Source organism: Sciurus vulgaris (assembly GCF_902686455.1).
Source record: "Sciurus vulgaris genome assembly, chromosome: 18".
In the NCBI taxonomy this organism is placed as follows: Eukaryota; Metazoa; Chordata; class Mammalia; order Rodentia; family Sciuridae; genus Sciurus; species Sciurus vulgaris.
This window is the reverse complement of record NC_136479.1, coordinates 36,037,684-36,065,206: the sequence shown is the minus strand read 5'-3', so window position 1 is coordinate 36,065,206 and position 27,523 is coordinate 36,037,684. Positions and strand designations below refer to the sequence as shown.

General features: G+C 57.8%; 2 protein-coding genes and 1 long non-coding RNA gene across 5 annotated transcripts in view; 2 read left to right on the top strand and 1 right to left on the bottom strand.

The window, feature by feature from the left end:
- Positions 1 to 9,808, top strand: part of LOC306649619 (general transcription factor II-I repeat domain-containing protein 2B-like) — a 34,508-nt gene extending 24,700 nt beyond the window's left edge. For all 3 annotated transcript variants that reach the window (XM_079120730.1, XM_079120729.1, XM_079120731.1), the window contains 6 exons: positions 1,512 to 1,574; positions 3,147 to 3,224; positions 4,102 to 4,185; positions 5,434 to 5,617; positions 5,812 to 5,840; positions 7,651 to 9,808. In XM_079120730.1, coding sequence (XP_078976856.1) covers positions 1,512 to 1,574; positions 3,147 to 3,224; positions 4,102 to 4,185; positions 5,434 to 5,617; positions 5,812 to 5,840; positions 7,651 to 9,215 — 2,003 coding nt within the window. In that variant the 3' untranslated portion in view covers positions 9,216 to 9,808. The remainder of the gene's footprint in view (positions 1 to 1,511; positions 1,575 to 3,146; positions 3,225 to 4,101; positions 4,186 to 5,433; positions 5,618 to 5,811; positions 5,841 to 7,650) is intronic.
- Positions 9,809 to 12,125: 2,317 nt separating this feature from the next.
- Positions 12,126 to 25,986, bottom strand: NCF1 (neutrophil cytosolic factor 1). The gene is made up of 11 exons (XM_079120739.1): positions 25,718 to 25,986; positions 21,250 to 21,330; positions 18,006 to 18,081; positions 17,757 to 17,922; positions 16,785 to 16,840; positions 15,862 to 15,984; positions 15,481 to 15,588; positions 14,654 to 14,771; positions 13,382 to 13,489; positions 12,886 to 13,031; positions 12,126 to 12,709 (listed from the first exon to the last, which is right to left on the bottom strand). The coding sequence occupies exons 1-11, from the start codon at positions 25,787 to 25,789 to the stop codon at positions 12,588 to 12,590; spliced, it is 1,176 nt and encodes a 391-aa protein (XP_078976865.1). The 5' UTR covers positions 25,790 to 25,986; the 3' UTR covers positions 12,126 to 12,587.
- On the top strand, positions 17,765 to 21,158 carry LOC306649638. Its single transcript, XR_013760674.1, has 3 exons — positions 17,765 to 17,867; positions 18,586 to 18,991; positions 19,858 to 21,158. It is a non-coding gene; the product is annotated as an uncharacterized lncRNA (long non-coding RNA).
- Positions 25,987 to 27,523: the final 1,537 nt, after the last annotated feature.

Here is a 27,523-nt window from a genome sequence, read left to right as displayed (position 1 = left end):
TGGGCTCAGTTCCCATCCGTCCTTCTGCTGCCCGTTCCCGGCCCACCCGCCTCCTTCCAGCCCCATCTTCCCTGTGTCTCTGCCACACCCGGTCCTCCTCCCGCTGCCTTGGATCCTCGCCTCGGCTCCGGGTGTTCCCGGGGCCACCGCCGGCCAGCCCAGCCTCCCTCCCGCCCCTCGGCCCAGCAGCCCGTCTCTGCCCGGTGACCTTGGCAGCCTTGTGATCACCCGGCACTTGCCTCTGCCCTCGGCTGCCGTGACCCTGGGGCGGTGCCCAGGCTGCTTTTCGGTTTCTCTGGGCGAGAGCCCCACAGACTAAGGGGTGGGCGCCCCGTCAGAGAGGCTCCACCTGGGGGAGGTCAGGAGCCGGCTCCTTTCAGCAAAACTGGCCGCAGGCCGCACCCGTCCTTTGGAGACAGACGGGTCAGCACCCAACCCTGTGGATCGGGGCTGTGATATAGGCAGGCGACCCGTCACCCCGGGACGCGGGTGAAACCTGGGACCTCTCTGTGCTGCTTTCTTTTCTTTTGTCTTTTTTTGTGGTGCTGGGGATCCAACCCAGGGTCCCCGCATGCGGGGCAGGAGCTCTACCACCGAGCTTCGTCCCAGCCCTTTCCACGCTGCATTTGTAGCTTCTTGTGATTCTGTGATTTTTTTTGTACTGGGGACTGACCCCAGGGGTGCTTTCCCACTGAGCACATCCCCAACCCTTTTTATCTTTAATTTTGAGAGGTGGGGGGTCTCACTAAGTTGCTGAGGTTGGCCTTCAACATGTGATCCTCCTGCCTCAGCCTCCCAAGTTGCTGGGGATTTTGTAACCATTTTGAAATAAAAAAATAAAAGGAAAAAGCCCAAACTGATTCAGTTCTGCTGTGAACGGACGCCCCAAGGCACTGGGCTAGTAACGATCTCTGCAGAACGGGAGTCTTTCAAAGCCGACATCCGTGAAGGAACTGACCCGCGGAACATCAGCCCCCCACTGACCCCTCGCGCTGCCTCTTCCTTCCAAACACTTCCTAACCACTCAAAGTGGGACGGAGCAGCGCCGCCATGGCCTCTGACAAAGGAGATACGGCAGTGGAGCCGAGGGGGGAGCCGGAGTGGACAGCTCGATGACCCTTGGGGACATGATGCCTGGGAACTGCCCAGGGTCACGGGCAGGACGGGAGGGGCCGCCCTCCAAAGCCCACGCTGGCCTTGTCCTGGTAGCTGCGTCTGACGCCCAGGACGCTCTGCGCGAAGCCCACTGCCCTGCGCAGAGGACCCGGCGTCCCTGCTCGTGGGGACGTGTGACCGTCCTGCACGTCCCCTCGCCCCTGTCAGAGCAGCCCCTCTGAAGCCCGCCGTGGGGACGGCTGTGCCTGCCCCTCACACAGCGGCCTTTCCCCGGTCATCAGGAGGCAGGGAGATCTTTGAGGTGCCCGGGAAGCCCCGCTGGCCAGGCTGCGGGCCGTCGGAAGGCCAGGAGGTCCCTAAATCAGGAATGTCACTTTAGAAATTTTCTTTTCAAGAGTCCACCTGGCCGGCCTGTGCGGACACAAACGGGGACCCTAAGGGTGACGTGAAGGTGGAAGGTGAGCTGCCAGAGCCCCGTCCTGTCCCCTCGCGCGTGTGGTCTCCTTCTGTCCAAGAGGGTCCACAGGGAGGGAGGGGGACGCTGAGACAGGCAGGTGCGGGGTGGCCACACCCGGGGACAGCAGTCAGGCCATGTGCCTTGGCACTGGCCCTGGACGGGGAGGCAGGCTGGAGGGCAGGCGGCGTGTGCCAGGATGCTGCCTCCCCAGGCAGGCGGCGGCCCCCCCCAGGTGCCCGCCGTGCGGACGGCTGTGCCTGCTCCTTGCGCCTGACGTCTGCGGGCCGGCTTCCATCCCGTCAGGGGGTCCCCGACCCGACCCTCCTGAGACCCATGATGCCTTGAGGCCTGCCGCCCTCTCACCCGAGGAGGACGCGTCCCCAGGAAGCAGGGGCCCTGTGCCCCTGCCGAGCCCCCAAGGCCTCCAGCCGGGTTCTCAGTCTAAATCTCACTACCCTAGATTTCCCGTGTGAGTGTAGCTGTGCAGTGTGTCTGTCTGCTGTCACTTAATGTCCTCAGAGCTCGTCCACCTGGTACCCTGTGTCCAGACTTCCTCCCTCCTGTTTTTTTTTTTTTTTTTACTTTATTCCTTTTTAAGGCTGAATAATATTCCACTGCGCAGATAAATCACAGTTGGTCCGCACACCTTCTGACGTGGGTATTTCCTTAACGTAATTTTAAGAATGTAAGGAAAAAATTGAATGTTAGAATCCAAGTCCTGCACTTGTTTGTTTATTCATCATTTTTCATTTCTTTGCAGTTGTTGGGGATGGAACCCAGGGCCTTGAGCTTGCTAAGCAAGGCCCTACCACTGAGCCATGTCTCAACTCCCAGCCCTGATTTAAATGGTGGCCCATAGGAAATATCCCTCAAGGCAGCCTGTGTGTTGCACTGTGTCCTTTGGGGGCATCACAGCTGTATAGCGAGCCCAGGCCTGAGCATCCTTCAGTTCTAGATCAGCCATGAGTTATTTGCTAGCTAACTCAGCCCCTGCTGGGCACGCGTCTTGCAGAGGGCTGAAGCACTGGACATTCCTTGTAGGTGCTCTGGCCTTTTGCCTGACAAGGGCTATTCTGATAACCTGTGGACTATAAGCCCACGAGGAGTTGTGAACCAGCCTCAAAGGCAGGTGAGCTGTCTGCTCAAAAAGAATCCCGTCGACATAAAGTGAGAGTTTTAGGGAGTCGCAGCATGGACCATTGAGGAAAGGTGTCCGCAGTCATTTGTAAGGTTAGGGTTGTTATTGGATTAACTGCCAACTTTTATGCACTCTTTATACTTCGATTTGGGCAATTTTAAAAGCAACACTGTAGCCAGGCATAGTGGCGCACACCTGTAATCCCAGCAACTCAGGAGGCTGAGGCAGGAGGATTGCGAGTCCAAGGCCAGCCTTAGCAAGACCCTGTCTCAAAAATAAAAGGGCCTTGGGTGTAGCTCAGTGGTAGATTTCAATCCCCATTACCACACACACAAAAATCAAGTTTGGACTTCTGATCGAAGCAACACTTTCATATTTTTGGAGGAGAAATGGCATTGTTTTCTGTGAATTCTAAACTTCAATTTCTGTTTTAAGGAAATGCAAATTCGTCCAGTATTACAAATTCTGCAGCTGGTGTTGAAGATCTTAAGATTGTGCAGGTGACAATTCCAGGTAGAGACATTTATTTAACTTTATCATGATTTGTATCGTATCCTCTGTTCTGTCCTCACTGCTTTATGACACAGGTTAGTCTTTTGGAGCTGTTGATTTCTGCTTATTAGTCCACCCTGACAACTATGGAATGACAGTTCAGGAACATAGAATCCACTGCGGGTTGCCACACACCAAGCATGTGCACATTATCATGGTTAGTGAGACTGTAGCCTCTCCCAGCCAAGCCGAGGCATCACCTGGAAAATCCATTCTCAGGGCAGGAACTTTAAGGACTCAGCTGTCATTGAATTGGAATTGGCCAAAGAAGTGTAATTGTCTTACTGCCCATTGTTAGTAATCTTCTGTTCTAAATGTGTTGTAAGATATATCTGGAAAATACCAAAGACTCTAACAACAGCTCCTCTAGGGTGGGAAACTGAGAACTGAGGAAGGGATTCCTATATGTTATTTTATGCCTCTTGAAGTTTAAACTATGCGATTGTTTTAGTTATTCAAAATCAAATAGAATGAAATGTTAAAATACTGAGAAATAGTCTCTTCTAGTCCTACTATCTCTTTTTCTTGTTGTATTGCTTTGGCTACAATTTCTATGACTTAAGATTTCTATTGCTGAAGACTGGTGTTGAAAGCTCACATCCTTGTCTTGTGTGACATTGAAAATATTCCCTAAAAGTAGTATGGAGTATGTTTACACAGGACTATAGTCTGGGAAATTCTCTGTTGTCTCTAATGGCTTTATTTACAAATTTCCAATATGCTTGATTAGTGGTGAAAGAAACTGAGCACTAAATCAGTTGAAGTGCTAACAGGCATTTTCTTTGCAGTTTTCTTGGGGAAAAATACTAACTCTGGCTTATTTCTTAATTATTTTTAGATAATGAGAAGGAAAAATTATCAAGCATTGAAAAGACCAAACAGTTACGAGAACAAGTCAATGACCTCTTTAGCCGAAAATTTGGTAAGTATTCATATCAACAATTTCTGTGCTTGAATACTTCTCTTTAAAAGAAAGTCTTATGAGAAATCAGTCTTTCTGTGAAAAAGCTATGATCAAATTAGTCAGGATTCTTTTCTTTTTCTTTTTTTTTTTAAAGGAGATGATGATTAATTTTGACTCAATTGTCCCTTGTTAGCCACAGGGGAATGGTTTCAGGATTCCCCAAGAATTCCAGAAACCAAGTATGCTGAAGGTCTTCTGTAAAATGATGTAATATTTGCGTATATCTTTCACACATCCTCCCATATACTTTAAGTCATCTCTAGATGACCACAATATCGAATACATTATAAAACCTGGGTAAATAGTCATTGCACTATATCGTTTAGAGAATAGTTACAAGAAAATAGAATCTGTCCATATTCAATCTTGATACAACCATCATAGACTTAACTGCATTTCATTTGTTCTGATACTAGGGATTGCATCCAAGGGCACTTTACCATGAGCTATACTGCCAGTTCTTCTTCTTTTTTTTTTTTTTTTTTTTTTTTTTAATACAGTCACAAACTCCAAGGTGAACTTTATTTCTTTTTCTTTTTTTTATTAATTTTTTTTAATTTTTACAGACTGCATTTTGATTCATTGTACACAAATGGGGTATACTTTTCATTCCTATGGTTGTACACGATGTAGATTCACACTATTCATGTAATCTTTGTGTTGTCGTGGATGGTGTTGTTTTCTTGTGCTGGGAATTGAGGACAGGGACCTTTGCACATTCTAAACCAAGCTATATCCCAGCCTGGGTGTATTTTCACCAAGCAGCTTTGACATGTACCACTGGAAAATAAAGTAGCAATAGCTGATCACCAAGGAGGATGAGTTTTAAATCCTGACATTAAAGATAAAGGATGGTGTGCCGGGTGATACACGCCTGTAATCCCAGCAACAGGAGAGGCTGAGGCAGGAGGATTGCAAGTTGGAGGCCAGCCTCAGCAATTTAGACCCTGTCTAAAAAATAATAAAGGGCTGGGGAGATAGCTCAGTTGGTAGAGTGCTTGCCTTGCAAGCACAAAGTCCTGGGTTCAATCCCCAGCACCACAAAAAAAAAAAAAAAAAAAAAAAGAAGAAGGACCGGGGGTGCAGCTCAGTGTTGGAGTGCCCCGTGTTCAGTCCCCAGTACCCACCCACTCCCACCCCCCGAGAAAGGTGGGACGTGGTTTGGGAAGAGTGAGGCCCCTCCGGTCTTACGGTGGTCTTTCACAGGTGAAGCGATCGGCGTGGACTTCCCTGTGAAAGTTCCCTACAGGAAGATCACCTTCAACCCAGGCTGCGTGGTCATCGACGGCATGCCCCCGGGCGTGGTGTTCAAAGCCCCCGGGTACCTGGAGATCACCTCCATGAGGCGGATCCTGGAGGCCGCAGACTTCATCAAATTCACAGTCATTAGGTGGGCGGAGGCCCCGCTGGGCAGGGGACCGCGGGGTTGCAGGGGCAGCCCGGAGCGCTGGGGTGGGCCAGGCCGGCACTTTGCCACCTGCTCGGCGTCCCCTTGGGCTGCGCCCCGCGTGCAGGCCCTGGGCAGGGGCGGGAGGGGCCCCGTGCTCCCGCCGCCCCTCACCGCCGTCTTCCCTCTCTCTCCAGACCGCTGCCCGGGCTGGAGCTCAGTAATGGTGAGTGTTCTGCACAGAGGAGGGGCTGGGGCACTGGCGGGGTCTCTGCTTGGCTGCCCGGCAGCCTGGGGTCCACTCTCCATCGTGCCTCCTGGTGCAGCCCCTGGAGCGCTGCTCCCTCCTTTGCTGCGCATCTGCCCTGCAGGCCAGCGATCACCCAGGTGAGCCAGGCCACCCGGCGCGACCTCTGGTGCTCCAGCAGGGATGGCCTCGCAAAGGGGCTGCCTGCCCGTCCACGGTCAAGTTGGACCCCTGTCCCGACAGCACCGTGGGCTGCTCTGCGGCGGTGTCTTTTACTTGCCCCTGTTCCAGGGATGGCGCTTGGGGCCTCCTTGCTGGACAAGGACAGCGCCATGGAGCCGCACCCCCGCCCGGCTTGCTAATTTTTTTTAAGGTACCAGAGATCGAACCCAGGGGCCCTCGACCATGAGCCCCACCCCAGCCCTGTTTCTACTTTGTTTAGAGACCGGGTCTCACTGAGCTGCTAAGGGCCTCGCCATTGCTGAGGCTGGCTCCAAACTCACCATCCTCCTGCCTCAGCCTTTGGGATGCAGGCCTGCGCCACCGGCCCTGCACTAAATATTTTAATGTCCCCTGTAACCCTGGCAGGGAAGTCAGTGACCTATAGGGTGGTCAAGCAGGAGATGCAGGGAGGCTCTGAAGAGTTCGAGTCCCCCAGGAGCCTCCTGATTTACACTTCGACAGCCAGAGCATGTTTAAACGTTCCTACTCCTCAAGGTCTTCTGGCTGCCCAGTGACCACCCAGCTTTACTGAGGGCCATTTACACACCATCCAGTCGACTCACGGTGGCTCAGTGGCTGAGCACCTGCCCAGCCTGTGCTGGGCCCTGGCTCCCGTCCCCAGCTCCACCCCAAAAAAATTTGCTCATGTTAAATGAGTTCACTGCAGTTTGGCAGCTTCAGAGGTGGGCTCCGTCACCTTGGTCACCTTCAGAGTGGACAGCTCTCACCGCATCTCACATCAGGACAACCCCACCACCCAGAACACCGTCCACCCCTCCTGTCCTGTCCTCTCCCCTCCCAGCCCTCAGCCCCCACCGCTTGCCTCGTGCCTCTAACTTGCACTCCCCGCAAGCACCTTGCTCACCTGCCTGAGCCGGGCTCCAGGATTTAAGCACTGACCCACACGGAGCACAGGCACTGCACAAGCCCCTCGGGTCTATGACCGTCACCTGCGTCCTCTGGTAAATCACCTGCCTCCTGCACTTGTTCCTGCCTCTGTTAGATCTGAGTTCTCTTGGGGCTCAGCTGAGAAAGCATATGTTAAAATGTAAACAGGCAGGCTCATTGGCACATGCCTCTGATGCCAGCTACTTGAGAGGCTGTGGTAGGAGGATCACAAGTCCAAGGCCAGCCTCAGAAATTTAGCAAGACTTTGTATTAAAAGAAAGAAAAAGAAAAGAAAAGAATCAGCCAGATGTGGTGGGGCACACCTATAATCCCAGCAATTTGGGAGACGGAGGCAGGAGGATTTCAAATTTGAGGCCAGCCTTAGCAATTTAGCAAGGCCCTGTCTCAAAATAAAAAGAACTAGAGATGCAGCTCAGTGGTAAATCATCCCTGGGTTCAATCCCAGCACCACAAACACACACACACACACACAATTTCACAGAAACCCGCCCCCAAGTTTTCTTAAGAGACTCGGGCTGGCACAGCGGCATCCACTCTGGCGGCTCGTGGCCCTCCGCAGGGGCGTGTCCTCCGGATCAGCGCCCGCCCACCGGGCCACGTTGCCCTCGTTGGTGATGGTGCCGTTTTGCTGTTTGTCTCCACTGTTGTCCGTCAAAAGTGGGGAAGCGGAAGATCGACCAGGAGGGCCGCGTGTTTCAAGAGAAGTGGGAGCGGGCCTACTTCTTCGTGGAGGAGCAGAACATCCCCACGTGCCTGATCTGCAAGCAGAGCATGTCGGTGTCCAAGGAGTACAACCTGCGGCGCCACTACCAGACCAACCACAGCAAGCACTACGACCAGTACACGGCGCACGTGCGCGACGAGAAGCTGCGCGAGCTCAAGCGCGGGCTGCGCAGGTACCTGCTGGGCTCGGCCGAGCCCGGGCCGCCCGCCGCCGCGGAGCCGCCCGCCGAGGACCTGGCCGGCGGCCTGTGGCAGAAGCTTCGCGAGAAGCTGCGCTCGCTGGTGGCCTACTCCATGGCGGTGGACGAGATCACGGACATCAACAACACCCCGCAGCTGGCCCTCTTCATCCGCGGCGTCGACGACAACTTCGACGTGTCCGAGGAGCTGCTGGACACGGTGCCCGTGACGGGCACCAGGTCGGGACACGAGGTGTTCTCGCGCGTGGAGAAGAGTCTGAGGAAGTTCAACATCGACTGGTCCAAGCTGGTGAGCGTGGCCTCCACCGGCACCCCCGCCATGGTGGACGCCAACCACGGACTGGTCACCAAACTGAAAGCCAAGGTGGCCATGGCCTGCAAGGGCGCCGACCTGAAATCCCTCCGTTGCATTATTCACCCCGAGTCCGTCTGCGCGCAGCAGCTGCAGATGGAGCACGTCATGGCGGTGGTGGTGACCTCGGTGAACTGGATATGCTCGCGGGGCCTGAACCGCAGCGAGTTCACCACGCTGCTCTACGAGCTGGACAGCCAGTACGGCAGCCTCCTCTACCACACCGAGATCAAGTGGCTGAGCCGCGGGCTGGTGCTGAAGCGGTTCTTCGACTCCTTGGAGGAAATCGCCTCCTTCATGTCCTCCCGGGGAAAACCCGTGCCCGAGCTCAGCTCCCCGGCCTGGATCAGAGACCTGGCCTTCCTGGTGGACGTGACCACGCACCTGAATGCGCTGGACAGCTCTCTCCAGGGCCATTCGCAGATGGTCACGCAGATGTACGACCTGATCCGGGCCTTCCTGGCCAAGCTGTGCCTCTGGGAGACGCACCTGGCGAGGAACAACCTGGCACACTTCCCCACGCTGCGGTCGGTGTCCGCAGACGGCAAGGACGGCCTCCGCTACGTCCCCAGGATCGCGCAGCTGAAGGCGGACTTCCAGGGCCGGCTGTCGGACTTCGAGCGCTGCGAGAGCGAGCTCAGCCTCTTCAGCCGCCCCTTCGCGGCCGCCATCGACAGCGTGCGCGAGGAGCTGCAGATGGAGGTCATCGACCTGCAGTGCAACAGCGCGCTCAAGGGCAAGTTCGACAAGGTGGGCGTCCCCGAGTTCTGCCGGCACCTCCGCAGCGGCTACCCCAGGTTCCGCAGCCACTGCGCCAGGGTCCTCTCCATGTTCGGCAGCACCTACATCTGCGAACAGCTCTTCTCCATCATGAAGCTGAGCAAGACCAAACCCTGCCCCGCGCTCAGGGGCGCGCCCTGGGACCCCGTGCTGCACGTGGCCTCCTGATGGAGCCCCGCGTAAGAGGAGGAAGCCAACAGCCGCGTATTTTGGTTATTCCGGGTTTTTTTTGATCCCCCACACTTTGAAATGGAAACGTACTTTGCAGCATCAGACCCGTTTGTACGACCTTTCATGCGTCCCTGTAGTTCAGTAAAAGCCAACAAGGGTTTACTGTATTGTGTTTGGTGACTCGTCCTGAGCCTGGCCTGCTGCCCTCACGTGCCTGCCCCCGGCCCAGCGCACTGTGGTTGGAGTCCGCAGGCAGACAGTGTGGGACCTGGCTGAGGCTATGTAGGCACCCGCGGTCATCCTGCCCGCCTGCCCGCTGTCCCCATGGCCTGCCGGCTGTCCCCAGCTTCAGGAGAACCTGCTGGAGACACAACCACAGAATCCTGTATGGTCTGTCTCCACCTGAAGCAGGAAAGGTCAGGCTTAAAATGGAAAATCTCCAGACAAGTAACACCTGATATAAAAGACAAAATAAGTTGAGGTTTGGAGGGTGTTGTTTTTTAGAAAAGAAAAGAAAAAGAACTTTATTTTTAAATGATTTCAAATTTATGGAGATGTTTTAAAAATAAAACTAGTGTGCATACTCCTCAGCCAGGGTTCCACAGCGAACCTCTTACCTGGTTTCCCGTTCCTCCTTCTCTCCTTCCCTCTCACCCACAGCCGGTGCCTGTAAGTGGGGATCAGTGGATCTAGGGTGCGCACAAACACGCATTTTTTACTAAGCCATTCGAGAGAAAGTCACATACACCATTTATCCCTAAATATTTCAGGGAATATTTTCTAAAAATAACAGGAGTCCGCTTACATGACGGTAACTTGGAGACCAAGCTCGGTCATTGAACCCTGGTGTGGTGTTTGATCCAGCTTGCCATTGGTCCTCTGGGTCCCTCTGTCACCCAATGACGCCCCTTCCTCGTCAGCACTTTTCTCCTGGAGTGGACATCTGAAGTCAGGTAGGTAGGCAGGTGTGTGTCTGGGTCCTTCGTCTCTGTTCATCACTGGACTTAGTGACCCCAAACTCAGAACTCTCCAGATTGGGAGGAGTTCACCTGAGTAAGCGGAAGGCCCCCAGCCATGGCCTGCCTCGGGAAGCAGTGAAAGGCAGGCTTTGACAGAGACGAAGACAATGCAGGGGGACAGCACCCTCCACGCCGAGGCCCCTGGCAGTGGAACCCAGTGCCTGTCCTCAGGTGATCCCACCTGGGCACTTGTTGTCTTAGGACAGCTGACAGCTGGCGTGGCTGGGTCTGCAGGCCCAGAGGCTGACTTCCTGGGGCCTTCCCAGGAAGGACTGGTCTCCACCGGGGCCCAGGGGAGGCCCAGCTTCTGGTGCAGCAGAGCAGATGTTAACACTGGACCAGGGTGTGGGCTTGGGGCAGGAAAAAGTCAACTAGCACTCATTTTATAGCTGGGCAGGAGGCCGAGAGTGGCTGAACGGCTTGCCGAGGTCACGGGCCTCATGAGAATCGTCAGGATTCAAACCCAGGTCCGTGTGAGTCCAGAGTCTGACTATGTCCTTCATTTCCAAGCAGCCACTGAGCCAGACGTGGAGACACAGCAAATGTCTGTCCTTCAGCCTCTGAGCTCCTTGTCATCTGTGTGGCTCTCTGGTGGCGAGCCCATCAGGAAACAAGGAGGGAACAGGAAGGCTCAGCCCAGAATGTCTTGTATTGACCCATCAAGGGGCCCCCTTCTGTCAATCAACCCCCAAGGCCCCGATTCCTCTTTACCCTGGAATGAGCTGGGACTAGGCTGGTTTGGGGTACAGGGGCTGGTGGTCAGCAGTGTCACCTGTGAGACTAAACCAAGACAGAGGAAACACTTGAAGGACAGGGCATGGTCTTCAGTAGCCATGGTGATGGCGTGTCGCCAGTGGGCGCATTGGAGTGGGGGGACCCGGATTTGGTACTCTCTCAGTTCCCAGGGTGACACGTGCTGCCTGTTTTGAAGCCCTGCCCTTCAATGGGCAGAGAAAAGAGCCAGTCACTCCTCCAACACGGAGTTCACAACACCCCAGAACTCGGGGTTCGCAGAGGGCCACAGAGGCCAGGCCCGCCTCCCCAGTGTCCCTGGCCAGGCACCACAAGGCCTGACTCGCCTGCCCGTTCCAGGCTTTGGTTTCCTCATCTGTGAAATACCTACCCACCAGGGTGTCCCCAGAACTAGACGCTGAGAGGAGCCCAGCACTTCATTCAGGGGCGAGGAAATCGTTGGCCGATAGGGCAGCTCAACTGGGAGCAGTGCCCTCCCTGGCCACCCCCAGCCCCCTCTCCCCCAACACAGGACGCTGCTGCTGACAGGTCACAGAGGAGGCGAGGTGAATGTTCGATCAGGATTTCAACTTAGGGGGTCAAACATGAAACTAAAGGGATGCAGATAAGTAATATATACTGTATTTAATAAAAATATGGTAAGAGAAAATGGACAGAGGGGCTGGGCTGGGCTAGTTCCTCCAGTGTGAGGGAGTGGTCAAAGTCATTTTTCCAGCAAATAAGGTCTGCAAAGTTCCTAACCAGTGAGGGCTTCTCTCCGTCCTTTGATGGTCAAATGGTTCTCCCCAGAAGCATGTGTCCCCTCGGGCACTCTCTTTTCTAAGGGGCCAGCCTCCGCCCATCCTCGAGTAGCCACTGCCCAGGCAAGAGGAGCAGCTCTCCACACACCCCTGGCTCCTCCGGACAAGCTGCATCTTCTGCAAGATTCACAGTTCCACTTGGCTCCAGGGTGGCTTTGCCTTGGGGGAAGGACCCACAGGAGACTTAGAGGCCACGGGCCAGCCACTGTGCTTGGGGAAGTGGTGAGGATGTGTGGCAAGGATGTGTTCATTAATGACGGACGCTTTCGGTTACACCCTCCTAACTGGGACAGGGTCTCAGTGAATCATCAGAGGATCCCCATTCCTAAATTACCTTTTCTTTTTTTTTCCTGTCCCAGCTCTGCATAGGCACACTTCACCCTGGACACTGCAACCTGCCTCCTGTCATGAGCCAGGGCTACATCCACCCACCTTCAGGACTGTCCTGCCATGTGACCAGAGTAGGGGCAGGCAGTTTCTGTACAGGCAGAAGGTCACGAGGGACCCGGAGTTCCTCTTGTGCTTGACCTTCTGCAGACCTGTTCTAGGCCGAGGCCAGGGCAAAGGGGCCCCTGGCTCTTGACGCTTCTCCCAGCAGAGCCGCTGCCCGCGGCCTCGTTCTAGAAACACCCTTGGGGCGGACACCCTATCTCTCCCCCGAGCCTCGGTCCACTCTAAGCAACATTCATGGAGGATGGCGGACTGCCACGTGGGGAACAGGCCTGGGGCTGCCCTCAGCGTCCAGACACCAAGCTATGTACACGTATATACAGGGGACCGGGATGGGCTGCCCAGACTCAGACGGCGGACGCCAGCTTCCGCTTGGTGCTCTCGCTGCAGCGGTGCAGGATGAGGTCAGCGCTGGGTCTCGGGGGCACCGCGGGCTGCGGCTTCGCACGCTGGGTCTGCAGATTGTCCTCTGCAGGAAAACCGCAAGGCGGGTGAGAGGCCCCCGCCCCGGCGTCCTCTGGCCCCGCCTCCCAGGCCTTGGCTCCGCCCACCCCTGCGCCGCAGCGCTCTCGGATCCCGCCTGCTCCGCCTCCCTCTCCGCCTGGCTCCGCCCCCCGAGCTCGCCCCGCCGGGGTCCGCGCTCACCCTGAGAGCTCCCTGCGCTCTGCGGCCCCGGCCGCGCCAGCCGGCGGCGCTGCTGCAGGAAACGGACGCTGTTGCGGCGATAGGCGTCCTGGCTGAGGCGCTTCCGCGACCGCTGGTGGATGCTGTGCGCATTGCGGATGGTCGACCTGGCCCAGCAGGAGGGGGCGACATTAGAACCCGGTCCCCCGCCGCACCCGCGTCCCTGCCACCAGGACTCGGGTGGCACACCCCAACCCCGGGGTCCAAAGACGGGCCGAGCGAGTGGGGAGCGGGCTGGAGGTCTCCTCGACCCGGGCGGGGCGAGATGCATCTGCTGCCGAGCCCCGGCCCGCCTCCCGCGCACCTTGCTGGCCTTCCCCTCCCCGGAAGCCCCCCGGGACTTCCCGGTATTCACCGCACACCCTAAGGGCCCTGAACATCCGCGGCCCGCCTCCGCCTCCAGTCCCGCGGTCCTCCACCCCGGCCTGCCCAGCCCGGCCCTGCGATCCTTGCGCACCTGCGGGGCGGAGCACCTCGGCTCTTGATCTGGCGCTGGGCCTGGGCGGGGTCCTGTCCCGACTTCTGCAGGTACATGGACGGAAAATAGCCAGTGACATCCTCCTTCCTGCAACAGAGCCAGCCCTTGAGGCCCGGGCAGAGGTGGGGGGCTTGGGCGCCTTCTCAACAGCTGGGGCGGAGGCAGGTCTAGAGGCTGCAGAGAACCAGGTGCCGCCCGCTGGGCCTCGATGTCCCCACCCGTGCCGGCGCAGCCCCCTCCCAGTTCTTCTTTGGACGTCTGGGAAGGGGAATGAAGTTAGAAGGATCCTACTCTCCCAGGGGTCATGTGCTGCTAAGGGACATCTGCAGAATTATTCTTGTCAGCCTTTTCTCTTATGGTGATTGCCTTTGTGTTTTTACGAAGGCACCACGTTCTTCTCTGCCTTCCAAACACTTTTTAGGTTTTACCCTTGGTGAGAACCTGTGATCCATTCAGAATACACGTTACAGTGTGAGGCCGGGCTCTGGGCTTTTCTGCTTTTTACTTTTTCTCCCCAAAGAACATGCAGCTGTTCCAGTACCATTCCTTGGTAGGATTTTCCTTTCCATTCTCAATACTGTACTTGGGGGTGAAAACGAAAATCGTTGCAAAGCACAGAAGTCACAAGGTGAAACCCCAATTCTTCTTGGCTGGTGAGAGAATCACAAAAAGGTTCCTGGTGTGCATGCCGGGGTGTGAACTGGATGTGGGTCTGAGGTGAGGAACACTGCCTCCAAATGAGCCCCAGCCCAGGGCCATGGTGGGGTGCGTGTTGTCACCCAGCGGTGAAGTAAGGGCATGGGTGACCAGGTGGCCTAGGGCTCTGAAAACACAGGCCCTGGGCGGTCCCCTGGCTGCAGAGATTGTTTTCCCAGAACCAGAAAAAAATAGCATTCTGACATTCATTAGGAGGAGTATCGACGGGCATTGCCACGTGAGCTTTCCAAGACGGGAGGTCGCCAGTGTGCCCTCATCACACGTGATACAACAGCTGTGCTGCTAGAGGAAGAAAAATTGGGGGACCAGCCCGAAGAGACCCTAAGTCTCAAAGGGGAAGTGCGCCCACTTGGACCAGAACGGTGAACCCCACAGGGCAGGCAGGTGGTGAACCCATCCTGTGAGGAAAGCTGAGCCCAGAGAGGGGCAGGGGCTCTCCAAGAGTCACACAGCCAAGCCAGCTCAGAGCCCACACAGGCTCTGCCCAGGCCAGTGCTGACTCAGGAGGCTCCGAGGGGGGAGGCACTCTCCTACCTGACCACCCACCAGCCGTCCAGGAGCTTATGAATGACCTCAATTGTTTCACCCTGGGCCAGGGACATCTCGTCCTCTTCCACGGCAGTGTAGGCTTTGATGGTGACATAGGGCTCACCTGGGCGGTGATGGGGGCACAGGGCAAGACGTGAGGGTCTGCCAGTGGGGACACCACCGGCTCTCCTCACTCCTGCCTCTGTAGGTGCCTCCTGCTACCCACTGCTGGGGTCCACTCTGGACCTCAGCCCTCTGCCCACTGTGCTCAGGGGAGTGGCCCCCCAACCCCCACCAGGCACACCAGGGGAGAGAGTCTCATCACTACCATGGCTGGCCAGGCGCCCAGATAGGAAAGGAGGGTGGGGAGCATGCAGGCCCAAAGCACCCGGGCCCCCCAGCGCTGGCCAGTGTCGGCCTTGTCTAGTTTTAAAAGGAGCCACAGACCCCTGACTCCCGCCTGCAATGCTGAAATCTCTGTTTGAAACATGGCCGACCAGCGGTTTCCAAGCCCTGCAGGCCCCGCCGGCCCTGGCTGCCCGCCTCCCCTTCTGGACAGCCCTCCACCCCAGCCGCAGGCCTTCCGCTGGGCCAGCCCTGATGGCCACTGCTGTGACCCAGCCTGACCTCCTCTTGCGCCCCTACCTCTGCTCCACTTCCTGGTTCCCGGTCTTGGCCATCCTGGGAGACAAGGGCCCGGAGCCTGCGATGCTGGGCCTCCACCTCTGCCTCCCCGGCAGCCAGGCCCCAACCCAACGCCATCACCTGGCTCCTCATCCCGGGCCCTCGTGCCCTGCCCCCGGCTCTCCCAGGGCCTGCGAGGGCCGGGTCACCTGCATAGTTGGGCTCCGGGTCCTCGGCCTCATCGGGACTGTCCAGGGGCTCCAGGAAGGACGCTGGGACCCAGCCGCGCTTGGCCTTCATTTGGCAGAACCACCAGCCTGTCAGGGAGCAGGGAGGTAAGTGAGCCGGGGACGCAGCCGCCCTCAGCCATCAGGCGAGGACACAGATGCACAGACTCCAAAGCCACATTCCGCAGTCACCGTCTCCACACCCACGGGCTCCGGTGACAGTGCCAACCCCCTTGTACCGCCCGTGACCACACAGTCCCACAGTCCCCTAGGTGTGGCCAGGCCACGGGCCCGGCCAGGAGGCCCGGGCTGCCCGAGCCCTGGCGGGTGTGGGAGTCGGGGCTGCGGTGGGTGGGGGCTGACCGCTCTCGCTCTTCTCCACGACCTCCACCACGTCCCCCGTGGCCACGGCCATCTCGGAAGCCGAGCTCTTCCCGTAGTCGGCGATGGCCCGGTAGCTCTGCAGGATGATGGGGCCCGTGATATCTGGGGGGAGGGGGTGGGCGAGCAGGGTGAGGGGTGGTCCTCTGAGCAGGTGGCCATCCCCGAGGCCCACAGTGGCGCCAGGGAGTGCCCGGCCTTGCTCAGCTGGGGAGGGTGCCCCCGGCCCGCGGCCTTCTCCAACGGGATCCGAGACCCCTTGCTGAGCTGCAGGTCCTGATGCGGCATCTGCAGGGACCTCCGTCTCGTCTCAAGAGCACACCGCTCCCACCTCCTGCCACCAGGTCGTGGCTCAGCCATGCTTTTTCTTTTTCCTTCTGGTACCAGAACCCAGGGGTGCCTACCCACTGAGTCCTTTCTTTTATTGAGACAGGGTCTCATCATATTGCCCAGGCTGGCCTTGAACTCCGAGCTCCATGCCCCCTGCCCCGGCTGCCCGCGTGCTGGGACTGCAGGCAGATGCCACCACACTGGCTTCAAGAGCCGACACATTTAAGACAGCTCCTGGCACAGAGTAAGTGCTCAATAAATGCTAGGGATTATATGACTAACTGCTGCGCAATCTGGACTAGAACCGTCACACCTGTGCCACCCCTGAGGCCACACTGGCTCCCCAAACCCGTCCATTCGCTCAGTCACAAACGTCCTCCAGGTTGCTGGGAGCCAGGGGCTGTGCGGGGCTCTGCAGCGACCTGCACAGTGACCCCCAAAGGCCCAAGTCTTCCATGGAGGACAGGAGCCTGCATAGTCCGCCCTCCCCAGCGGCTCTCTGCCCTGCATGCCCCACCTCTGGGTCCCTGACCATGGCGGCAGTGCCCGCGAGCCCCAGCCCTGCCCCGCCTCACCTGCCGCGTTACTCTTGCCATCTTTGGGCACCAGGTATGTCTCCGGCTTCTTCACCCTGGGAAGAGAACCGTCCAGCTCAGACCCTCTGCTTCCCACTGGGGAAGGGCTTCCCAAGAGCTAAAGAAATAAGGGAAATGGTCACTGCAGAGAAGAGCGGGGACTAGGTGGGGCAGGGAGGCCTTGGGGAATGACCAGGGCCTCCACTCGGTCCGCCCAAGGGAGGCGTGCAGGGGCCCCGTGGCCTCCTGCAGGCTCAGGGAGGCAGGCCCCTGTGAGTGGCAGCAGAGGCCCCTGTCCCGGCTGGGACACTAGCACCCGTCAGCTGTGGTGCCCCTTCCCCTGGGGCCTCAGAGCCTCCCCTACCCGCCACCGCCCACCCTGGGCGCGGCCCTCTCTAGGACCCAGCGTATTCAGGGCCAACCCGTGCAGCCAGGGTGACGCCATCGGGCTCTGCCACCGGCCGGGCAGACCTGTCCTCCAGGCCTGTCCCTGAGCTTTGGTGACCAGAAAGGGACTGGAAGAGGCCCCTCGCCCCGACTGCCTGCAGCTCGCTCAGCCTCTCGGTGCCTCCAGACAGCGCCCAGCAGAGCCCTGACCCCCACGTCCTCTGCAGCAGACACGGGAGGCGCGCGTCATTACGCCTGGCGTGGCGCCGTGTCTGCCTCTGGTCCTCGCCACCCGGGACAGGTCATCCAGCGGGTGGAGGGGCCGGCTCCAGGTCCGTGTGCGGAAGGGGGCCCGGGACTTGGGGCCTCCAGCCAGGGCGCTCCCCTCAGCACCAGGCGGCTCAGAGACTGTCCCCAGGCCCAATCACACCGGCCAGGTTGAAGCCCTGCCTCCTCCTCTCTGCGGCTGTGTGACTTCGGGCAGCTCCCTGGCTCTCTCTGAGCTTGGGTCTTCTGGTCTGGAAACGGGAAGGCCCCTGCCCTCCGGGCTGACTGCCCGCCGCCCGCTCCTGCCCGGCCACTCACTGGCTGTCCGTGGGGAGCTTGAGGTCTTCGGGGCGCACCTTGAAGAAGTCCAGGAGATGGGGGCAGCGCGAGATCTTGGAGGGCAGCCCCAGGAGCGCCCTGCAGTACTCGGTGAGCGTGCCCTGGCGGCTCTCCGCCGCGCGCTGCCCGTCAAACCACCTGGGAGCTGGGGAGAGGGGCGGGACGGGAGTGAGCTCTGCCCAAGGCCCAGGGCCATGGGCAGCGGGGCAGCGGGGCGGGCGGCCTCACCTGGGAGGTGGGGGATGATCCTGCTGGCTGGGCTGATTTCTCCGGCCTCGATGGGAAACATCTCCTTCAGCGTTTTCTAGCACAGGAGAGGGGACGTGAGGACAGGAGCTCAGGCCTTCGCCACAAGCCCCTTGGCTTCCTCGCCAGCCCCCGACCAGGTCTGTGCAGGGCCCCGGCCAGCACACTGCCAGGCCTGGACTGCTACGGCCTCTTCCATCTGCCCTTCCATCCACCCTGTCGGTCCTCCATCCAGAGGAATCCCTTTAAACCCACCGGGAGCCCATCCCTCCTCGGCTCAGGACCCTCCTGGGAGCAGAGGGTCCCCAAGCCCTCCCTGGCTGGGAGCTGAAGCCAAAGGCCTGGATGGTTCTGCAGGCCCCACATGGCCTGTCCCCACCTGCCTCACTCGCCTCTTCTGCTGTCCCTCGCCGTCCACCCTCTGTGCGCCTGCCCCAGGGCCTTGGGACCTGCTGGTCCCTGCTGCACTCACATGTTAAATCTCTCTCCTCTCTCTCTCTCTGTCCTCTCTCACTTTTTTTCTCTCTCCTCCCCCAAGTCTTTGCTCAACAGCGCCCCTCAGAGAGGCCTCTCCCTGATGGTGGTGTGGACAGCCGCCCTCCCACCTGGTTCTCCTTCCGACTGCCCTGTACTTCTGTCCAAGGGTCTGATGTGACCCATGTACCACTCAAGCGGCTTATTGTTTCCGTCTGTTCCCCGCCTCCTCCGCTGGATCCAGAGTCTGTGAGGAGGGCGGGGGCTCCACCGACTTCTCCTACCCTCGCCACCTTGGCCGTGTGTCCTGCCCGCTGACTACCTGCACGTGGCACTTAGTAGGTGCTCACTAAACCCTCGAGCCCACGAGTTAGCTGCAGGGGCTGACCTACAATGGAAAGAGCTAGGACTGCAGGGAGAGGACGTGGAGCCACCCGCGCGCCAGCCAGGGCAGGTCTCAAGCCCAGCCGGCAACAGCCACAGCAGGAAAGGCGGTGAGTCGACGCCATGTATATACGTTAGTGAAGGGTGCCGCCTGCTGTTGTGGACGCTGCGTGTGGGTGTGTGTTTGTGGGGTGAATGTGTGTGTGTGGGTGTGTGTGTTAGTGAGTGTGTATTAGGGTGTGTGTGTGTATGTGAGTTTGTGTATGACTGTGTGTGTGTATGTATTTGTGAGTGTGTGGGTGTGCGTGGGGTGTGTGTGTGGGTGTGCGTGGGGTGTGAGTGTGTGTGGGTGTGTGTGTTAGTGAGTGTGTATTAGGGTGTGTGTGTATGAGTGTGAGTTTGTGTATGACTGTGTGTGTGTATGTATTTGTGAGTGTGTGGGTGTGCGTGGGGTGTGTGTGTGGGTGTGCGTGGGGTGTGAGTGTGTGAACATGTGTATGTTTGAGAATGTGTGTGTTTGTGTGTGAGCATGTGTTTGTGTGTGTGAGTGTGTGTTTGTGTGACTGAGTGTGAGCGTGTGAATGAGCGTGTGTCTGCATGTTTGTGTGTGACTGTGTGTGTGTGCATGTGTATATGTGTTAGTATGTGTGTGTGTGAGCGTGTGTGTGTTAGTGTGTGAGTGTGTGTGCATCACCCAGAGGCAGGAGCCGGGCCAGGGGATGGGACGCAGACACCTTCGGCTTCCAGACAGTCCAGCCTCCCTTGTTCTGGAGACTTGCTGCGTTGCCCAGGCGGTGGCTGCGCGCAGTGGCTGGGGCTACAGGCACAGGCCGCGGCGTCCTGGGTTCTTTTACCAAAGCCTTCAAGGGGCGGGAGCCGGGGCTCAGTGGTAGCGGCTGGCCTAGCAGGCGCGAGGCCCTGGGTTCGATCCTCAGCACCCCATACAAATAAAGTAAAGGAACTGTGTCGCCTACAGCTAAAAAATGTACATAAAAAATGTTGAAAAAGAGAAATCCTCCAAGCAAACCAAGCGCCATGGTCGCCAAGTCTGGGGCTGGCGTGGAGCTCAACGCGTCTCCCTTGGAGTTTCTCACCTGGAGGACAGAGGACCCCGCGCGGCCGCAGGAAGCCTTCCAGCTTTACAGAGGCTTTGCAGGTACAGGTGAGTCTTGGGGGGCTCATCTGGCTTTCGTGACCTTTTTCAGTTTGATACCAGGGATTGAACCCAGGGGTGCTTAGCCGTTGAGCCACCCCCCAGCCCTTTTGATTTTTTACTTTGAGACAGGGTCTCACTGAGTTGCTTAGGGCCTCTCTAAGTTGCTGAGACTGGCCTCAACCTTGCGATCCTCTTGCCTCAGCCTCCCGAGTCTGTGGGATTACAGGTGCATGCCACCACTCTTGGCTTGTGTGGCCCCTTTATCCACCAGACCCGGTCTCAGACTAGAGCCCAACAGGCAAGCTCTGGACCCTTCGGCTCCCTGATGACCCCCTAGTACTGTCCAGCCATTTCTGGTGTCAGGAGCTGCTGTCCAGAGCCTACAGAGTCTCTCATGGGAGGCTTGGTGACAGAAGGCACAAAGCTAGAGGACCCTTATTCTGATACATGAGGGTCCAACTCCGGCCAGGGACCTTGAGTTAAAGATCAAACTCCTGAATGAGAACACTGTGGTGACACTGGCCGGGGACTCCTGTGGGCACGAGGGCACGTCCACCCTTAGGAATGCCTCCTGATGGGCTGGGGCTGCAGCTCAGTGGTGGAGCACTTGCCTGGCACGCGTGAGGCACTGGGTTCAAGTCTCAGCACCACACAAAAAAAATTAAAATAAAGATGTCATGTCCATCTACAAGTAAAAACATCCAAAAAAAAAAAAGAATGCCCCCTTGAGGCAGGTGCAGTGGCCCGCCTGTCACGCACACCTTTCATCCAAGTGGCTCAGGAGGCTGAGGCAGGAGGATCTCAGGTTTAAGGCCAGCCTCAGCAACTTAGTGAGACTCTGTCTCAGAATAAAAAATTAAAAGGCTGGGGTGTAGCTCGGTGGTTGAGCGCCCCAGGGGTCCATCCCCACTACCAAAAAAAAAGAGAAGCCGCCTGGGGGGGCTGGGGTGCGGCCAGGAGGAGGGTGCCTGCCCGGGTCCCCCCAGGGCTGCAAACGAAATCAATGAACAGGCGGAAGAGCCCTGGAGACAGTGCTGACCGCGGGCGGTGTTCTGCCCTGAGGAGGGGACGTTCTGGAGACCTGGGGGCAGAGGTGGGGCCACCGGACCTCCTGGCTCCACGGTGGGCAGGAGAGTCCTGCATGGCGGGAGGAGCGGGCAGCCTGGCGGCTCCTCCCCAGGACCGAGCTGGGTCCCCTGCGGCCCGACTCACGTGGAACTCGTAGATCTCGGTGAAGCGCCGGTACACCACCTTCTCGGACAGGTCCTGCCACTTCACCAGGAACAGGTACACCTGCCGGGAGGACAGGCTGAGCCCCGGGGCGGCCGGGGCCACAGGAGCGCCCGCGTGGGGACCCAGGGAGTGATAGCTTGGGTCTGGAATGTGGCCCAGATTCCCGGGCAGCGCTGTCCCGAGTGGAACCGTGGGGAGGGGCTGGACACCAGGGCTCTGAGGCCGGAGAGCTGAGCACACCCCTGGGAGTGGGGAACTGCTGGCTGGGGGTCCTGGGGCACCCGCCCTTAGGGACTCCAGCTTGTCCCTGGCCCCTCTCTCTGCGTCCCAGCCCCCAGGAGCAGCTCTGCCCTGCCACGTCCCTCGCCAGGATGGTCTGCCTGAGCTCGGGCCTGGAGGCCTGGGTCAGCTGGCCGTGGGCAGAACCTCTGGGACCATGAGCCCCAGATACCCCTTCCCTCCTCAGCTGTTACCGCCAGGTATCCTGGTCCCCGTGAGGGACAGCTGCTGACACACCGGGCGAGGTGGCAGGCTCCTGTCGTGGTCTGGATGTGGCTTGTCCCCAAGGGCTCAAATGTTGGGACCCGAGTCCCCAGGGTGACAACGGGAGCTGGTGGGGCCTCTAAGGGGTGGGCCCAGCAGGAAGCGTCGCCACCACTGGGGAAACTGCCCTCTAGAGGTGTTGCCGTGGTTCTGAGGGACCTTTCAGTTGATTCTTGTAAGACTGAGGTGGCTCTGTGTCTCCCTGTCCTGCCACATGATAGATCCCTGGCTCCCCTCTCTCGTGCTGTGACCATGCCATCCGCCACAACACCCTCCCCAGAGCCTACACCATGTTGTTTGGACCTCTACACCTGAGAGCTGAACCAACCCCTTTTCTTTATAAATACCCAGCCTCAGGTATTGTGTTATAGTAATGAAAAGGAACCCATATCGTTTCTGAAATTAGTTCAAATTCCTCATCTTATAAATTGGAGATAAAAGTAGGCCCTCACCCCACCCCTAAAGCTGACATTGGTGTCACACAAAGTTAGGAACAAAAAGGGGTGTGCCCCAGCAATAGAACTCAGCAAGATGGCATACAATTGCATTCCTAGGAAACGTCCCCACCAGGCAAATCTGGAGAGGTCACCAGGGGCTGGGGTGGGGTATGAGTGGCTGGGGACAGGCGCAGAGGCATTTCTGGAAGGAGACATGATGAGGAGGTTAAAATTGACCTCGGCAATGACTCTGAATATACTTGAAACTGGAATTGTGTGGAATGTGAGTTATGTCTCAATAAAGTCATTTTCAAAAAATAATTCAGTTTGAAAACACGACGCTCCCAACCTTAGGAGAATACTCTTCAGTGGAAAAAGAAGCAAATCACAAGCCATCCAAGTGGCTCGGGAGGCTGAGGCAGGAGGATCTCAGGTTTAAGGCCAGCCTCAGCAACTTAATGAGACCCTGTCTCAGAATAAAAAATTACAAGGGTGTGGGTCACAGCCCGGCAGGATCCGGAAGTCACCGTGCCAAACCCGAAAGGCCGCAGCTGTTGGATCCCACAGCTAGGACCTTGCGGGGCAGGCTGAGCCACTGCGAGTGGAGCGGATGAGGACACCACTGTCTCTGGTGGGGGAGAAACGGCCGGGCCTAAGGGGGCCTCGGGGCCACGATGCAGGTTCTGGTTACCGGGAGACAAGCCCCTCCAGACCCAGCAGATGCACCTCGAGGATTTGCAGATTTCCTTTCACATAAATTGATTTCACATCAAGGAAATACTGAGCCGTAGTTAAGGACACACAGGCTGACATATTTAGGACAGTCTACTGGTGTTTGCGATTTACTTTGAAATGCACCAAAAATAAAAAGCACGGAGAGGAATGAGGTGTAACTCAGCGGTAGGGCACTGGGTTAGCACGCAGGAAGCCAGGTTCCATCCCAGCACTAAAAAAGAAAAAAAAAAAAAAAAAAAATGGAAATATACGTGACAAAGCCAGTGCAGGAAAATGTTAACCGTGGTGTGTGAGTGTATTTGTGTGTGTGTTTATTTTTTGTACCAGAGATTGAACCTGGGGTTTTAACTTCTGAGCCACATCCCCAGCCTTTTTTATGTTTTCTTTAGGGCCTGCTAAATGGCTGAGGCTGGTTTTGAAGCCTTGCGATCCTCCTGCCTCAGCCTCCCAGCCGATGGGATGCGCAGGTGTGCGCCACAGTGCCCTGCACGATATTTGGGGTTTGGGGGTTGCTTTTTTTTTTTTTTTAATTTTTGAGCAGGGTCTTGCTACGTGGCCCAGGCTGGTCTTGAACTCCTGGACTCAAAAAAGCAATCCTCCTGCCTCCCTCTCCAAGTAGCCGGGACTGCAGATGCATGGCAATGTGCCCAGATTTCCGTGGCTATTTGTATATCGAGGTTCACAGGTCAACAGCCAAAAAGCAGAGCAAACCAAATGTCTCACACTATATAAGTGGGTAACAAGACGAGGTTCATATATAGCATGGAAAATTATCCAACCGTGAACAGAACGGAAATGCCAACACTGGTTACAACGCAGGTGAACCTGGGCCATGCCAGGCTAGAGCGGGGAGGACACCGCCAGGCGCCAAAGGACGCGGCCTGTGCACGCTCTCGCCCCAGAGGGGCCTGGCAGGAGTCAGATGCATGGAGCAAGTCCAGCTTGTGGCTGTGGGGCTGGGGAGGGGGACATGAGAAGGTGCTCCTTCCTGGGGAGCGAGGTTCAACCGAGATGGCACCTCAGGATGGTTAAAATGGCAGACTCCACCTTAGCCAGGCCCTGAGTGACTCGCGAGCTCTTGTCTCTCAATAAATATAAAACAGGGGTTGGGGTGCGGCTCAGTGGCTAGGTGCATATAGCCACACATATATATGCAAAAGTTTGCCTTCTTATTTTTTTTGGTGGTGGGGACTGAACCCGGGGTCACTCTACCACACATCCACATGCCCCCACACCTGGCTCTTTATTTTTATTTATTTATTTATTTTTGAGACAGGTTCTTGCTAAATTGCCAAAGGCTGGCCTCGAACTTGTGAGCCTCCTGTCTCAGCCTCTGGAGTTGCTGGGATTACAGTCGTGCACTGCGTCCCACCAACTGTTTTATCTTATTGCTAATCGTTGTCAATCTCTTACTGAGCCTAACTTATAAGTCAAACTTTGTCACAGCACACATAAGGTTCTGTGCTATCTGCCAAATTTCAGGCGTCCCCTGGGGGTCTTGGAACCCATCCCAAAGGATTAGAGGGGACTTGTTCAATGATTATAATGGTCTGTAACCCACTGGATAAAACAGGAACCCGAGTATCCACGCGGACATTAGTGAGCCATTGAGTGAGAGGATCTCCACAGTAAGTGCGCATCAAGTGAGTCTTAAAGGTCACTCTCCAGGACGCCAAAGTCAGGAGGACGAAGGCCAATTAAGAAGGACCCAGCTGGAAGCCAGGCATGGTGGCGCACCTGCAATCCCAGGGGCTCCCCGGGCCGAGGCAGGGGGACCCCAAGTCCAAAGCCGGCCTCAGTAAAGGAGCGAGACCCTGTCCCAGAATAAAGAATAAAAGGGGCTGGGGCGTGGCTCCGTGGCAAAGCACCCTGGGTCCACCCTAGCCCTGGCCCCTGCCCCGAAGAAAAGGCTGATCCTGACTAGAGAAGACGCAGCGGCGACTGGTCACAGCCGAGGCTGGATCTGAAGAAGCTCTCAACTCCCGAGGACCAGTGGGCCCACCGCCGTGGCTGGAGACTGGAGCCTGCACGTTCCATCCCTGGAGCTGGACTCGAGGGCATTGCAGTTACGTAACAGAAAGTCCGTGGTTTTAAGAAATGCAGGGCACTAGGGTCAAGAAGTAGTGTCCCAACTTCCTCTGAAGTCGTCTAGATAATTTGTACCCAGAGGTGGGGAAGCACAGGACAGGTGGAGAAGCATTCCTGGCATTGCTGCTGGTGGGGGATTTTCTGTGAATTCCAACTAGGTTACAGAGGGAGGGGGAGGGGAGGGGAGGAGGAGGGGAGAGGAGGGGAGGGGGAGGGGCGGGGAGGGGCCTGGCACCCAGTGTGAAATGTTTTGCACAAGAGTCACAATCTACTAAGTGGAGTTCCTCCCTGGCCTCCTCCTAGCTTGGGGACCCAGGGACCAGTGGCTTTCCAGGCAGGACGGGACATTTTTGCTCCCCATGTTGGTGCGGCCTGGAGACCCCAGTGTAACTGACACCCAGGGCCACTCGGCGAGCAGAGCTCGTCCCCAGGGTGGTGGCCGGGGAGTGCTGCAGCCACGGTCCAGGCGGCAGGGTGCACCTCCTGGGCACCTGACCCGCGGCCACCGCGATCCTGACTGGCAGACCTTGGCCCTCGGCCCAGGACCCCGCCCCCATCCTCACCAGTCCCGGTCACCCCTGGGCGGCAGGTGACATCAGGGTCCCCCACCAGGTGGCCACGCGCAGCGCTCCAGGGCTACTCACGTAGTGCTGGCTGGGGACGAAGCGCTTTTCAAAGCCCAGGAGGGCGATGTGGCGGATGAAGGTGTCCCCCATGGCTGGACGGCCTGTGACCAACCTCGACTTCTCCAGGAACCGCCCAGGCCGAGCCTTAAATGTGCTGAAAAGAGGAAGTCGGCGGCTACTGTCCCCGCCCGGCGGGGACCCAGGGAGGGTGCAGAAAGGACTTCGCTGCTTCTTCCAGTTTCTGGGGATTTCTGAAGCTCCAGCAGTGTGGGTGGGCAGCCAGCGGCAGGGGCCAGATGCCCGATTCCCACCTCCTCCTGACTGGCCCCATCTGGTCCAGCCCCAGGCCTCCCTACAGTGCCGGGCACACCAGCTGCTCCCGCCTCAGGGCCTTTGCACTTGCGGTGGCCCTTGTTCCGTCTCTGCCACATCTGTAACCCTCAGATGTCCCCTCCACCAAGGCCTTCCTGGACAGCATCGCGCAGGACAGCACGCTAGGCGCCACCTTCCCTCTGTCTTCTCCCGCACGCCCCCAGTACCACCGGTTCCATCTGTGGTCTCACTTTGGGCGCTGCCCCTGCTTACCGGAAGGCGCCCTGGAAGAGCGGGCCGACTGCTGTCAAGGGCTCCGGCCCCACGCGGGCTCTGCAGTGAGCCCGATCCTCTCAGGCGGGACCCTCCCTGCTGTGTCTCCTTGGAGTGCCTGTGTGCGCGAGGCATATGTCCCCAGGGGTGTGCCCGGGACAGGGACAGGGGGCCGGTGACGGCCCCTGCAGATCCTGATCAGCGGACTGTCCTGGGCGGTTTCCTCCTGCGCCCTCCTGCAGCGGTTCCCAGCTGTGCTGGGAGGCTGGCACTGAGGCGGGCAGTTCCGGGGGCAGCACTCGGCCACGAGGAACCGCCAGAGGAAGCACGTGGGGGGCACCCGCCTGGTGGAAACCGGGGAGCCGGGGGACCTCGGGCGGGGGCAGGGCAGCGGCCGGGCCCCACTGGAGGCATCCCGCCCCTCAGTGGGCTCCTTGTAGGAATCGCGGCTGCCTCCTGCGAGAGGTGGAAGACGGCGGGCGACCAAGCGGACTCCAGGCTGGTGGCTTTCCTCACGCAACCTCACGTTGCACCGTCCGCTGGTTCAGTCCCATGCCCCCTCTAGTCCCTGGTGTGGCCCGTAAGGCCCTGGCACTGCGAGCTGCAAGCAGGGGCCTGTGGCCTCTCCACTTCCTCCCCTCCCTCAGCCTTTCCACTCTTGCATAACCTCCTGGCTGGACCTCCGGTCCGAGGACACAGGCCTTGCCCTGAAGCCCCGAGTCACCTGCCCACCCTCCTGCAGCCTCCTGAGACCTGGCCCTGCGCCCACACCACCCCGGCACGTGGCCGGGTAGTGCCCAGCATCCACGTCTGACTTTGTAGTGACCCTGTGAGCAAGCTCACGGGCTTCGTGTCAGGATGACACGGATTTATCTCAACACACCATGAAGCACGTGAGCAACCCAAGGATTGAAAAAAAATTTTAAAGGCAACGAGGACTGGGGGTCTGGTCCAGGGGTCCGGTGTGCTCAGGACGAGCAGGCCCCGGGCTCCAGCCCCACAGAAGGAAGGAAAAGTGAGGGAAGGAGGAGATGAATGACATGTTTTGGGGAGGAGATAGAATTTTTTAAAAAATCGTGACAGGGCTGGTTGTGGCTCAGGGGCAGAGCGCTTGCCTGGCACGCGTGAGGCCCTAGGTTCGATCCTCAGCATCCCATATAAACACACAAACATAAAGGTCCACTGACAACTCAGAATATGTTTTAAGGATTCTGCGAGGCATGCAGAAGGCTGCAGGTT

Excerpts from the sequence above, each read along its gene's own strand:
- NCF1 (XM_079120739.1), bottom strand. The coding sequence starts at position 25,789 with ATGGGGGACACCTTCATCCGCCACATCGCCCTCCTGGGCTTTGAAAAG. Across the intron at positions 16,841-17,756 it reads AAGCTCCCCACGGACAGCCA|GGTGAAGAAGCCGGAGACAT; the intron begins GTGAGTGGCCGG and ends TTCTCTTCCCAG. Across the intron at positions 15,589-15,861 it reads CGTGGAGAAGAGCGAGAGCG|GCTGGTGGTTCTGCCAAATG; the intron begins GTCAGCCCCCAC and ends GCTCCCTGACAG.